At 47.7% G+C, this 15295-nt stretch overlaps 1 protein-coding gene across 4 annotated transcripts in view; it reads right to left on the bottom strand.

Moving 5' to 3' along the window:
• Positions 1-8265, bottom strand: part of DOCK7 (dedicator of cytokinesis 7) — a gene marked incomplete at both ends in the record, with an annotated part of 88447 nt that extends 80182 nt beyond the window's left edge. For all 4 annotated transcript variants that reach the window (XM_079536160.1, XM_079536161.1, XM_079536162.1 and 1 more), the window contains 2 exons: positions 854-959; positions 8228-8265. In XM_079536160.1, coding sequence (XP_079392286.1) covers positions 854-959; positions 8228-8265 — 144 coding nt within the window. The remainder of the gene's footprint in view (positions 1-853; positions 960-8227) is intronic.
• Positions 8266-15295: the final 7030 nt, after the last annotated feature.

Genomic DNA, 15295 nt, shown 5'->3' with positions numbered 1-15295 from the left:
CACTGCCAGAACCAATCTGAACCTCTTTGAAGAAAGCAAGATCCGACAGTATTTGTTTTCTAAGTTGACAGCTGCTGAAGAAACTCCATGACCCAGGGCAATAATCCAAATCAAAGGAACACATCCAAAATACAGCTCCAGCCTGAAAAAGTTTGTTGAACTCTTGAAATTTGTACCACCACACTGAATAAAATTTGAAGGTTACTGAGAGTCTGTGCAAGAAAATCTGATTTCAGAAAGGGTGTTCCTGAAAACTTGGCCTACATTTCAACCACTCTTAGAAGTGGACTGTGAGCACATAAATAAATACACATTCCTGAGGAATAATTATATTCAAGCTTTCACCGTAATATTTAAAATACATCTGAAGACCAGATGAGCTTTGTAACTGTGGTTCTACTCTTAAGAATGTCAAAGAAGACTAAAATACCGTACCTAAAGAGCACGAGCATGCAAAGAGTTCTTTGCAGAGACCCAGACATGCGCGTGGAATTTAATGTCCCATCCAAGCTCCTCTGGGATAAAGCAAATAAGAGCTGGTCAAAGAAGCCTCAGTGTCCTACAAAGCTTCTGCAGGAACACAGACTCCCAGCCACACCAACTGATGTGCAGGACAGACATCTCCAAAATCAGCACTTCTTGCACAGAATTATTTACCTTAGTGTTATCAGTGTTAAGACAACAACATGTCAGAACTGCAGAATCACAGAGTACCTCAAGTTGGAAAGGACCCATAACAACCACCATAGGAGTCCAACTCCTGTGTGAACAGGCACTGCAATTTCTTTCTGAACAATGGTCAGAATAACCATGCACACCTCCTTCCCTCTTCCGTGTTCCAAGCACTACTTACAGTTGTGTGATGAGAGACGCTGCCTCCAATATTGAGGTTTTTGAGAAGCTGGGGAGACCCTCCATACTGCCCTGAGATCTGCTTCCTGACTTCAGCTGCCACGGTTCTGAAATGAGACATGGACAACATTACCACTGTAAAAGAATGACAGTGAAGACAACGAATCAAACGTGCTATATTCTGCTGCTGGAATAAAACCAAGCTCTTAGTGTGCTAGCTGGAACAGGAATGGTGCTGTCTGGTGAGAATAAACCATGTATATTAAACTCCTGGAGAACTGCAAAATTCTAGCAAGGCTACAAGTACATTTTTTTTCCTTTTGTGAACTGCTCTTCAGTGCACATACGTGGCAATAGAATACATGACATATGTACAAACTTGTTCCCAGCAGGCTCTTTCCAGTTCCTACCATGGAAAGATCTTCTCCAGAGCTCTCCACATCCCACAGCAGTCCCAGGTTTGGTCACTCATCCTCCCCTGTGCTCTGCTCTCTCAGCTCTTGCCTACTTTTGGTTTTTGCAGCCATGGCAATGAGGACGGGCAGCCACTCTCTGTCCAGCAGCCAGCCCCTCCAACAGCCCACCCCCGGGGGCAGAAAAGCCATCCCACATAGGGTGGGCTGAAATCACACAAGGGAAACAACCAGCTGGGTCACAAAAAAACATCTCCCCCTTTTCGAAGAAGGAAGGCGGCAGTAGGACCATGACACATTACTGTGGTGCAACGGCTGCTAAAACCCTGCACATAAAGATGGTTAAAGCTTTCCTGAGCCTCAGGCTGCTCCTGATTTAGGGCAGGGGTGGAGACACATGGAGGCAACTGATGCTGGTGTTAGAGAAGGAAATTGAATGGGAACTGACTGGGACAACCAAGCCTACCATGAAGAGCAGATGTTTCCTCATGCTGGACGACGGCAGTGAGATTAGCCAGAGGAAGCATTATTTTGTCTTTTAAAAAAGTAGACTTCAGAAGGAAAAAAATACCAAAAAGTTTTATTTATTGTGGTTACAAGAAGCCATTTGCTTCGTGTTTGCCTTTATCTGCAGGGGACTATGTTTTCACTTCTGGAGGGTGGCTTCTGAAAGCAGGGCAAACAGCTTCTGCTGGGGATGGACAGCACTCAGGGTGTCAGACCGCCCTCAGAATAACCATCTTCTCCATCCCACCATGCACATACAAAACAAAGCACACATGCTGCCAGTATCTACAGGAAAAATTGAATGTATTAAAATGGCTGTTCGGCATGGAAAACATAAAGCATCTACAGCTGATGGGATTTAAAAGCTTGCCCAGGGTTGTAGACAACCTCTGCTTTAAGCCTCATCTCTAACTCCACACATATTCTGTGCAGAATGGCAGATCAGAGCCTGCATTTGGCCATGCAATGCAACACCAGAAAAACTGAACATCTTTCCCCGCTTCATGAGAAGTGCACTGCTCCCAGGTGGAAAGCACAGCCAGAAGAGGAAACTCATCCTCTGCTGGGAGGCCGCTGGAAGCTACAGGCATCAGCACAGCACTCAGCACAGCTCCTTCTGGTTACAGCAGCTCTCCACGAGCCCAATGTGTGGCTGGTGCCCCATGCTCTGAGATCAGCTCCAGGGAGACTCCTGGTCCTTTTTTCCAGGTGATGGCTCTGTGTTGGTGGGAGAGTGGCTGTACCTGGGATGAGCTGGCTACACACAGACCTCAGGTTCCCTACAGGCCTCTGCAGGATCTCCTACAACTTGCTCCATGCCTGCAGTCTGGTGCACAGACCTACCTGGCTTCTGTACCACAGCATTCACAAACACAGTGAACCACTATTGGAAAGCATCATGCTTCGGATGCTACATAACCCCAAACATTATTTCTATGCCCACCAGAATCTAAGCTTCCTTAGATTAGAAAATATACTGCACCAAACATAACCAGAAAAAAGAAATAAATCTCAAAATAGTATCCAAATGAAAAAAATCCATTTGGCAAAGAGGATTCTGCCCCTTGAACAGCTACCTTATATTCATCACGTCACCTGGGATCCTTAGACAAACCTTCCAGTTAATTGCAGCTCATAGCCTCATGAAGCCCAGGATCTCTGTGTTTAAAGTGCATCTTTTCCAGCCTTCCCCTTCCGACCTCCTTCACTGGTTAATTATTGTTATGTGCATGTGGTTTACACAGAAAGAAACAGACAAAGGAGAGTGGGAAAAAAAAAATCCCCTTGGAATTGGCTTCTAAAGCAAAACACAGCTGGTCATTTTCTAAGCGCTCGGAGCTGCAAACGGAATGCAGCCATTTGTTTGTACTTCCATCTTTCTTTATTACACACAAAAATACATTTTTGCTTTTATAGGGCTGATGCTACCAAAATGAAAAACCATTCCTTTTTCATTTTAACTTAAGAAGCACACTGGAAATACCAATTCTTCCCAAGGAAAGGCTCGTGGAGACCTCAGAAGGAACCTCATACCCTTTTTGTGCTGGGTTATGTCAATTAAGGTTATAAACTCTTCTCCTTCTCAGAAGAGCCGGCTCAGGATACAGCCCGGCCCATCTACATCATATGCTGCATTAACACTTAGGGATGTAACATATAACAGAAATGGAACTGGCAATCTTTGCCCAAAATGGAGCTTAACAAAGGGTTTCTATTCCTATTTCTGCTAGTACAATCTAGTTTAGCACCAAGCTACTCAGCACCACGCAGTGAGAGCTGCCATTTTTGGGTTCTCCATACAAATACTCAATTTTTCTTGCAATGCATTTCATAGGAGACATCTCACTTTTTCCATACAGTTTGAGGAAGTCTCTTTTCCACAGCCTGCCCTATTTTGAGAGAGTACCGCAAAATGTTTGATTCACCCCTCATGCTCATTACAAAATTATTACTCCTGTCTGCAATTTGTGTCTCAAACACAGGTCTCTGCATTCAGTGAGCATTTGCCTCTTGAGAAAGGCAGCCTGGTCCAGCAAAGCATCTGCACCAATCCATGGCAAAGACTTGGGCTGGAATTCCCAAAGCTGAATGGCACCAGTTAGTTTTCTGTCTTGGGCTGCAGGCGAGACAAGCTGCCCATGTGTGCCCCTCCTGTCCAACAGGACAGCACCATCCACGCTTGCTCCATGGCATGAGTCAGTGGGTACGTGGTACAGCAGACAAGGAGCCCAAGTAAGATACCAGTGCAGGCACGCCCTGACCACCACCTTCCTGCAAAACCTCAGGTCCCACTTCCTCCCTTTGAGTGAAACGGGTTTGATTTACAACCCCCTGCTGAGGAAATACTCAGCCTGATCCCAACCACTGCAGGATAAGCGTGGGTTCTTAACACGGAAGATGAACAATGTGTTCCCTTCTTCTTTACCATCAATTAAAGCAGCAAACACCATGGAATGCTACCTGGGGTGCTCTTCTGACAGCATCTGAGTGCTAAGGCGGAAAGGGTCACCCCTGGCTGAGCTCCCAACATACCTGCCTGTGAAAATCACCACAGGGCTGGACCTTTCAAGAGAGAACAAAGGCACGTCTCACACTGAGGAAAAACAAGGAAGCCTTGGACAAAGTAAGCTGAGCTGTAGGGACGAGCTGTTCTCTTCTTGCTTTCACAGAGCAGTCAGGGATTCCCATACGCTTCTTGGAGCGCTGCTGGCTCCAGCACCAGACATCCACAGGGCAGGCAGCACGACTTTCGGAGAGGAGGAAAAAGCTGCACTAAAGCTCGTGTTAAAAATACTTCCATCTATCTGTGAGAGCATTTTGACAATGCAAAAGGCATCTGAACACGAGAAGAAACTCCCTGAATACCTTCCTGCAACCACATTTCTGATGCTGGTGGGAGCCAGTGACAGCTTTGCTATCACTTTCAGTGGGCGCAGGCTTCACACCAGCTCTGTTTACCCCTAGGCAGGGTAAAGGTGTTTGTCAGTCTCCCTGGAACATTGTTCAGGCAACGCAAAGGGGCTTCAAATGAACACCAACACAAATGGAGTTTTTCCGCCAGTAAAAATCAAACTTGGAGAGCGTGAGGTTGAAATGCACAGGAAAACAGAGGGCAAGGAAGGGGCATTATTCCAGGCCAGAAGAATCGTGTTCAGCTGCAGAATTCAGAAAGGATACAACTCATCCAAGCACCTTCCAAATGGTGATGGTCCCACTGAAGCAGCAGGATGGCTTAAGGACAATGAGAGGGCACAGACCAAGGCTTGTAGGAAAGGCTATGTTCATCTGCCCAAACATGTATGCTGCATGATGTTTATAGAGCATTTCTTCCATCTTCTTTATTTGAATTCTGACCAAACCTGCAGAACTTTTCCACCGTTTACCCCTGGAAAGATGGGCTGTGTGATACAACACAATTCAGCAGCTAGGACTACGAGCTCAGTACTGAGCTTCACAGTACAGGGCCTCCACATCCCATTTCTCTGCCAAACAACAACATACCCTGAAAAAATATGGGGATGCTTCAACTGGAAAAGTGCAGTGCTCAGAGTTGAAGGGGTGAGCACGTGGCAGGAACCCCAGGGGGGCCAGATGCAGCACTGGGACTGTAGGCTCAGCCCCTGCTGGGAGAGGACAGGCAGTTCAGAGTTCCTCAGTTGTTACTTTATGTTCCTCAATGTATTACTGACATCTGTTTGGCTTTTATTGAGAGGTCTTAACACCTGCATTTACCTCTGACAGCGTGGATCTTAGCTTTACCAACTCTTTTCTAGTCCCTCAAGCACCATATGAGCTGAACAGAGGCACTGAACAGAAACACAACTCTTCTTTTATGCAGAGATGGAAGAAACACTAAAGCACTGGCACAGAGAGCCCAGAGACGTGATGGATGCCCCAACCCTGCATGCACCCAATGTCAGGGAAGGGGCTCTGAGTACCTATGGAGCTATGGGTGGCCCTGTTTGTTGCAGGAGAATGGAACCAGGTGGCTTTTAAAGCCCTTTTCCAACTCAAATGATTCTATGATTCTGTGAGCACTGTACAAGCGACTACAGAAGTAGCATGATGCTACAGAAGGATGTTCCAATAGTTACATAGAAAAATGATTAACAGTGTATTTTCAATTAAAAATTAACCATTTCAGATATCATTTACCACAGTCTAATAAGTTTAACTCAAGAGTTTCTTCTGCTAAGGTCAAGAATTAGTAAGCGCACGTGATGGCCAAAGTTCAAGCTAAAATCTGCTGAAGCTTGAAGCCTTCCAGTAGAAAAGCAGTATAACCTGGTCAGAAAGACATCTTCTAGCAGGCCAGATTTTTCTGAAACTGCTGCAGCAGCCATTGAGAAGTGCCCACATGAGTATTTAAATGCTCCAATAGTGATAAACAGACTCCACAGGGCACAGGAGTTCTGTGCCTATCTTTGAGGTGTACCACAGTGGTTGAAGAAAGCATGATAAATCAGTTCTGCAAAGACCACATCCGCAGTTTTTCTAACAAAAAGAAGATACAATGGTTTTTTTCTTTCCTTCCTCCCACTACTGCAACAAGCAGCTTAGAAACTTCTATCTCTTTGCTAGGTAAGCCTTAAAGAAATTCACATTTACGGATCTGAACTACACCCCAACTGAATTACACACAAATGGCCAAACCAAGAGCAGTGTGACCACTTCCTGTGTGTGAATAAGACAAATGGTATGTGTACCTCAACGAGCAAGCCAAACCGGAGGGCAGAGTGTGAATATGGGATGGATCTATTCTTCTTTAAACAATGCAGCCGGGGAGGGCTTCCAGCAGCCATCAAGACAGCTCGTGGGACTTCCGGATGCTGTTTGTTGTGACCAAATCCCTCAGCTTCTGAAACTGTAAGTTGCAGAGCAGCATATTCTGTGTTGGTGTGAGAAGGGCTACAGCTCAGTGTGAGCACCTCTGGGTACACATCTCTGCCCACAGGTTTTTGGTTCACATGTACTGGGTGTGCTGCCCATGAATTACAAACCTGAAGGCAACACTCCAACATGGGAAATCCCAGGCAGAAAGGCAGCAGTCATGTAAATAAGGATATCCTCCAGGATGAGGACTTGGAGATCACAGAATCATTTAGATTCAAAAAAACATCTAAGATCACTGAGTCCACTGTGCCCAGTGCCACATCCCTCAGTGCCACGTCCCCATGGTTCTGACACACCGCCAGGGATGGTGATCCCACCACTCCATGGGCAGCCCATGCCAGCCCGACTGCTCCTTCAGGGCAGAATCTTTCCTAACAACAACCTAACACACGGCAGTTCTGTTCCAAGCTGATGCCACTGCACGCTACCCAGTGCTTTAGCAAGCACAGCATGCAAGAACATCCAACTCCACAAATGAACCTGGCACATTAAAAAGACTGCCTCTACTTGCATAAAATGCCACCACTGGGTTGGCATGAAAACACATTGAGTGCATTACATCAAAAGGTACAAAGATGGCACAGCTGCAACCCGTGCCGTAGCACCCTGTGAGATGAATACCAGAACCACCAAAGTGCATCTGTCTTGGTGGGTAAAATCTATCTACCGTGCCAAGCTGGTGGCTGGCAGAGGCAGAAGGTGCACCAGCAGCACTGACCCATCCTAGGGCCATTTTATGGAACTTCCCGTCACGCTGCTGAGCTTCTTCGGTCCCACTTCTACTATTTGTCCCCCATGTGATGATTTCTATGGCTACAGCCCGGCAGCAGAGCATTCCGGAGACGCTGAGCCCTGGCAGAGCGCAGAGAGGAGCAACGTCGGGGTGGGACCGCTGCCGCCCCAGTCCTACACAGCCCTTTCCATCAATTCCCTTCCTGGCGGCCTTTCTCCACCATCGGATCAGACACAGCTCCCATACTCGCCACTTTACCACGCACACACGACCCAGCCTTCGCTCCTGCTCCCAGCCCCATCGGCCGGGGCTGGGGAGGCGTCCGCTGAGAACTGCCAACAGAACCGCGAACCCCGTCAGACCCCGAAGGGGCTCGGGAAGGCGCGGGGAGATTTTCCATAAATATTCCTTCGTTACTAAAGAAGTAAACAACGCACACAACGCCGCGATGCGGAGCCCGAGGCCGCCGGCCCCCCGCTCCGTGCACACAAAGGGCCGTACCGGCGGGCCGGGCCCATTGTGCGGGCAGAGCGAGCTGCTGCGGCGGGCGGCTCGGTCCCGCTGTCCTTCTCAAACGGCTCCGTTCGGTTTATCCCCCAGAGAAGCGGCACCGCGCGCACGCCGCCTCCACCACGCCTTTGTCGGGGGAACCGCGGCCCCCAGCGCGGCCCCCAGCGCGGCCCCGCAGCCGGCCCTGCCCCGCCCCGCACGCCCCGCCGGGCCCCGCCGAGCGGCCCCGGAGCCGGGACGCCGGGCCGACCCCGATGGGCGCGGCGCAGCGCGGCGGTGCCCCCCGCCGGCCCCGGCCCCCCGCTCCGCTCCGCGCTACCTGCTGATCTTCTGCGCGAAGGCGCGGCGCTCGGCCATGGCTCGCTCGGCGCTAGGAGCCGGGAACGGGCGCCGTAATGCTCGGCGGAGGCGCGCACCCGCGCGGCGCTGCCGGCCCGGCTCCCCCCGCGGCGCTGGCAGTGCCCGCCCGCTGCTCCCCCTGCTGGCGGCGCGGCGCCGCTGCTCGCAGACATACGGCGCTCGGAGGACGCATTGTCCCCGCGCGGGCGCGGCCGCCGCTCAGTGCCGGCAGCGTCCGCAGCCCCGGCGCCGGCCCCGCGCGGGCGCCGCCTCCTTCCCCGGCGGGCTGAGCCGTGCCGTTGCCGTTGTGAAGGCTGAGCGCTGTGATGCTTCGCTCTCCTTCAGAACAGCAGGGTTTGGCTGTTGGGAACAAAGAGAGACCGGCGTATCGCGCTAAGCTCAGCCCCAAAGCCCCAGCGGTGCCTCGAAGCGGCGTGACGCGACTCCCATCGCTCTGTCCTGAGGCCGTGCTGCCGTGCAACGCTATTTCAGTACTTCAAAGGCAAAGATTGAATCCAGGCCGTGTCCGCGCAGATAAAGCAGAGCCAATGCTGCGCCGACACGTGCCGTGCATTAATCTAAAGCAGAGGACTATTAATAGCAATCCCGGAAGTGTCCCAAAGTTGCAAGTGTGAATTGGGCCGATGCCATCTGTGTGCGATGTGTGATCACTTCCAGCACCCGTTACACGGGGAATGTCAGGCCCTGAAATCCGCAAATATATGCATGTGTGAGCTGAGCAGACTCTGCGAGTACGAAGTGAATCTGGTGGGGATGAGGTTGTGGCCTGCTACACAACTGTGCTGGCACGCGCTGCGCAGATGCGCACACACTGCACGCAGATGGGGATGCAAAGCAAAGCCCCGTTGTATGCGATGGAGAAAGGGCTGCTTCTCACCACGGGGGAGGGGAGGAAACATCCCCAGCCTCTGCCAGGACAAAGAGTTCTGCTGCTGAACTACTGCTGGCATGTGGAATTGCAGGTGGGATGAATCCATCACAGAGGGTGGGCAGGATAAGCCGAACAGCCATTCATTCACCTCCTGACGTCTGAGTTTTTGTCCATCCTTCACATGCAGAACCACCAACTATATTTCCTTGCATAGAATTTCTTTTCCGAAGAGCCATCAGTGGACATGCAGGAGGACTTGTTTCATTCTGCTTGAAAGGAGAATGTTGCTGCCCAACTCTTCTATAGTGAAACTGAGAATCCTGCATATCTGGAAAGGAACATTCTTGTCACTGCCAGGAGGTGCCACAGAGCAATGCAGCCCCTAACCCTGCAACACAGACACAGTGTCAGTGGTTGATGAAAAGACCTCCTGGATTTTAGGTTTCATTCTCACCCCTGACAGAAGAACTTGTTTTGTTGGCAGTGCATGCAAAGTTGGCTCAGTATTATCCCCCAAAGCTACGTATCCCTCATTTAAAGCTTTCTACAGCTGGTTTGTCAGTGTGGGCTGTCAGAGGTCACTACCACTTATCTGTCAGTGCCCTGCTCTGCACTGCCTGTTCCTGAGCTGAAGCTTGTCCAGACAAGCTGCAGCAGACTTGCTTCCAGCAGCACAGCCACATCAGTGCTGGAAGCAACCAGCAGAGGGGCAGTGGGTGAGACACAGATGTGCTCTGACATCTGAAAGCACAAGGAAGCAGAGCTCTGAACTTTTGGCTGAGGTGGGGACACCCGTCCTGCCCTGCCACTCTTGCCAGAGAGACAGCAGCCTTGCCGGAAGAGCAGGAATATAGCTGAGAGCAATCAAGCTTTGAATTATGGCAACAGTCTCTCCTGTGCAGTGAAGGGCCTTTGTACAACTTGCTATATGCTAAAATGGGGCAAGGGAAGGAATCATAGAATCACAGAATGGCTTGGGTTGGAAGGGACCTCAAGGATCGTGAAGCTCCAACCTCCTTGCTGCAGGCAGGGCCACCAACCTCCACATTTGATACTAGACCAGGCTGCCCAAGGCCCCATGCAACCTGGCCTTGAATACCTCCAGGGATGGACGGGGCATCACAGCCTCTCTGGGCAGCTGTTCCAGCACCTCACCACTCTCATAGGAAAGAACTTCCCCTTGGTAGTTCACCTTTCTTCACTTCACCCTCATAATGAAGATTTGTTACTCACCTTCTAACAGCCCAGCAACAGCCTACAAAGTTGGTGTCAATGACTTTAAATACTGAGAGATCTCAGGCTGGCCCTTGTAAAGAGATCCTGCAGATTGAATCCGAATGTTGCAGTGTATGGAGTACTAACCAAGAGAAATCAAGGAAAAAGAAACACGATGGGAAAAATGGGAGTATTTCACAATCAAAAAACAACACCAGACACGAAAATTCATGGTGACAACAAATCCTGACTCCATATCACTGACAGATCAGTGTGATTGACGTTGTGGCATGTCTGTATTATTTCGAGTGCTGTCACTGACAGGCGCTGAGTCACATAACCTATCTGCCTCTGTTTCCTCATTTGCAAGTGAAGATAATTAATAGGAGGAAACGTTTTGTCTGAAGAAAGAAACTCATGCTTCATAAAGAGAGTGTGGCCAACCTGTGATGCGGGATTTCAGTGTGCAAAACACTTCTCTAGACATCTCTTTGGAAACAAGCAACTTCTGGTTCAAAAGCAACTGTTGTGTGGCACATTTTACCTGGAGTAGAAAACAGAACTATTTTCTTTAAATTAGAGTGACATTCCTTCAGTACACTGTAATTTATAACCCCATTTTAGAAAGCAAAAAAGGAGGCACTTGTGTTGTTTTGCATGTGATTCCAAAGATGGGATGAATCTGCCTTGGAAAGACCCTACTACATCCCAAAGAAGTTAGCCCATCTGCACAGCCATCAGTAAGGCATCTGCTGCTCCAGGTAAGCACACTTGTCAGTGAAAAGGGGTGATACTTCTCCTGGGCACATTGATGCTTCAGCAGGACAGAGCATATGCTGAAATGGGAGGTGAGGGACACTGTGGAGGTTGATGAGGCTCCACTCTATCTGTTGCATTTCCTTTCTAGTCACCCCGCTGATGTGGGGGCTCAGGAGGAGCCCAGCAAGTTATCATAACATGGACTGCCACGTTGAAAGTCACTCTTCTCTAATAAACGTTGTTAAGGAAATGCAAGGGACAAATAGTTGTGTTTATATCTGTGAGCTGTGCTGGGTCTGAGCAACTACCCGTCTAAAGCTCATAGCCTAGACAAGGTGCTCTACAACACACGTGTATCTGTGAAACATCTGCCCTAATGAATGAAGAAGCATTCCTTCCCATAAACCACATGCATCCTTTAAAATAAGCGACTAAATTGTTTTTGGTTTTGTTTTTTAATTGAGAACAAATCTTACTTGGTTATAACGAAATTTGGTAAGTGCATGTTCTGAACACAGGTGCAACTCATTTAAACTGATAACTCCTAAATTAAGTTCTGCACAAGAAAAATCTTTTGTGCTGTAGCTGCAAACCATTTTGCAAGAAGCAAACTGATCCCATGCTTTGTTTGTTAGCAGTCCATTTATTCATTTACTTATTGCTTCCTTGTTCTTCTTACGTAAACTTCCTCAAAGCAAAAACACGGGATACATTTTCCACTGCAAATGTGTCCAGCATTAGTCAATAAACAAAGAAGTAAACATGGGTCTGTAAATTCAGAGAGCCATCTACTGGCAGCTAAGTGAAACGAATTAAGTTAATTAAGGGCCAAATCTCTGCCTGTCTCTTGAAAGTCATTTCTTTGAAGTTAAGGAACTAAACATGAACAAACTCATTTCAAGACTTGTGGCAAGAGTGAAGATGTTGGAGTTCTCAGAGCAGGAAAGAGCAGCTTCATTTGCCCAGTGCCCAGATTCTACTGGGTGAATGGGAAACTAAGGATAACAAAATAAAGGAGTGAGGACTGTTGGAGCGCCTGCAGCCTTCCTCACATTCCTCATGTCGATGCTATTTCTTTTATAGACAGCTCAAGACAGGCATAGCAAACACTAATGGAGCTGAAGTGCCCTACGTGTAGTGTTTCAAAGATCACTTTTAAAGGGAGCAATATTCTTCCTCGCTGCCATCAGAAGATCACAGGAGTTACAGCAAGAGAGATATGCTGCAGTTCTGGGGACTGAATTCAAATCATGTCAACTTCTGCAAAACAGCTCTGCATAAAACAGCCTCCTGCCTAGAGCAAAATTTCCCAGCCTGTGAGCCTATCCCAGTGGAGGATCACACTTCCTTTCTTGGGAACAGCAGTCCCAGGCACTGGTGCTCTTCCCTGGCCTAATCCCAGGAGAAGGTAAGACAATCTGTTTTTGGATGGAGTCAGTGGTACGAGCAGAATCACACTGGCAAAATCTGTGGAGGCAAATACCTAAACTGCAATCTCTGCAGGAGCCATGCTCAGTTTGTCCCTTTCATTCTGCAGAAGTGCTCTGAGGATGGTGCACATACTGCTGCCTCAATTGCTCCCACAAGCAGACGGACACAGCAGGCACACGTGAGCAGGCTGACACTTGGTAGAAAGGTGGCTTGTCTAGAAAAGGACAGCTGGGCTGACAGCATAGTCACAAAGTCTGTGCATACACCAGGGAAAGCAATATCAGAGAATCCTTTGTTCCCTGAAAGGTTTCCTCGGGTGTACACGTTTCTTTGTTGCTTTGCTGTGTGCTTGCACTAGCTATTAACCTTGAAGATTCCAGTTTCCTTGGGAAACCCATGACATTCTACAGTCACAGGTTTGCTTCAGAAACAAAATATTCATCGCAGTGGTTATATGTTAATTAAAAACACTTGTAGTCTTTACAAAGCTCTGCATTCTTTATCTAACCATTCTATTTCCAGTAGTGTTGCTAAGTACAAACAACCCTGTTACAAGCGTGTCTGAGGTTTTCTGCTCCTGAGTGAGTGGGAGTAACCTTAGAGTAAAATATTCTAACAAGCAGTTCTGAGAGCAGCAGAATTAGCGCAGCCTTGATTGCAGTCTTCCCCCTTTAACCCATCACAGTGTCTCTTTCTGCTTGAGCAGCTATTGCACAAAAACTGGAGGCCTGTAGTATCTTCAAGGCTCTACAAACCTGATTCAATTGCCGAGTGGTCTTCAAGCTTTCCAAAGGGAAATGGATCAGAAATGGCTTACTTCCCTAGGAAATTAAACTAAAAATGAACGATGAAAAATTCTTTCCAGCTGTTTGACCTAAGGTCTGCACTGCTTACAAAACACACAAATGGCTGCTTATAAACATATTGCATATTATTGGCGGATGCTCAGATCCCAAAGTTGAACTAGCTGCAGATACAGGAGCATCTTCATTCCTCTAACTGCCCAGCATTTTGGTGCTATCTTACCATTCTGCAGTGAATAGGAGTTGTGTTACCATGGTATCTCAGATATCCATAAAGCAGAGAGCATCTTCTCTAATTCTTAGTCTTTTTGATGCTGCCTCTTTGTGTTACCTGTTTTGCTTACCTACTAAAAAAGGAAAGACAAATTACATCTTCCATAATCACAGATTTAAAATATTTCATTACTCATCCCATACTAATTTAGCACAAATGGATGGTTTGCATGGCCTTTGTGGTATTAAAATGTTGCAAGTGCAAACTATGTGACGTTCGTTAGAATTCTGTTGAACACAATATGTTCTTTCCCACTCCTTCTGCAAATCTTTCCTACAGAGAAGGAATTAGTCAAGGTGAAGGAAACTCTCTTTACAGATAGTTATTTATGGTTGCCTGTGGAATTATTTTGCAATCAAAGCTTTGTTTTGCATGATCTGACTGATGCAAAAAGCAGAAAATAAATATCTTCATTCTCATAACCTGATTGCCTGAGGGATTTACAATGTATATCCAGATGGCATATTGTGTGGCCTATCAAATCAGGGCATGGTTATTAAATTTCAAAGCAGGAAGGTGCAGGCAACTAATTTCAGGCAGGGGAATAGTCATTTCATTTGATCAACTGAATAATTCTTTGTTCAATATTTACCCAAATCCAAGCCATGTGAGCTACTGAGCTCTCAATATTCGAGACCATACACAAACAGACAAGCACATTCATCTTTGTCTTTGAAAACATAAGCAAAGATGAAACTTTAAAGAACTATTATTTCTAAAACGGGTCATAACATTCGGAAGGCGGGAGGCCTGTCTCCTTCTGCACTGACAGATTACCTGGACTGTACAGACAGTCTTTCATGACTTTAATACAAACAGCAAGCGTGTTTTACTTTAAAATCTTTATCTTGGCTTGGAATATGCACAGGGCACGAGATCAACTTTCCCTGCATCACTGCTCCTTTCTGGTTTTGAGAAGGAACAGCAACAGCTGCTGCGTGGAGATGCTCACTGCTGGAGCTTGAAGGATTCCCCCAAAGGACTGGGATGGCTGATTTATGGGTGTGCAGCGGTGAGCTGAAGGGCAGTAGGGCGTGGAGTGCTGAGCTCCTACATCCCGGCTCCAACCCAACACTTACATCCTTGAAACAAGGTTTGTCTTCTGCTCTGCACGTTAATACCCAAGATCTTGCGTGCTTATGGACCCGATCTGTGTGGCAGTACATTAAAAAAAAAAAAAGCAGCCAACATTAAAACCAGTTGTTGGCGCTTCTGAAGGTCACCTTTAGATCAGCACTATAACGTGCTGCTATAAAAAATACGTAAGCGCAGCCCGATGGCCTCTAGCCTCCAGAAGGCAGTCATACCATGACATGGGAAAAAAACAAAAAGCACGTTTTCCTCACCATCTCGAAGGTGTGCCGCTGCAGCGCCGAGTGCAGGGACAGCCTTACTCAAGGGCAGCAGGGATACGAAATGGGATATGAAATTTAAGCTGCATCCTGCAGTTTTTTTGTTGGTGTTTCTTTTGGTGTTTTCGGTTTTTCCTGGGGGGGGGGGAAAGGCAGGGCAGCATTGGCTCCCCACACATCCAGTGGTTGTTTTTAAGCTGAGAACTGATGAAGAACCGCCTTCATGAAACGCTACAACCAACCGCTCAGCAGGTTGCTCCTCTCAGGAAACTGAGAGGCATGATTCCTCCCTACGTACTTTCAGAACATCAACTTTAAAAAG

This window comes from Tetrao urogallus (assembly GCF_951394365.1).
Source record: "Tetrao urogallus genome assembly, chromosome: 5".
Lineage (NCBI taxonomy): Eukaryota > Metazoa > Chordata > Aves > Galliformes > Phasianidae > Tetrao > Tetrao urogallus.
Note: the sequence above shows the minus strand (reverse complement) of the source record. Positions and strands in the feature narration are given on the sequence as shown.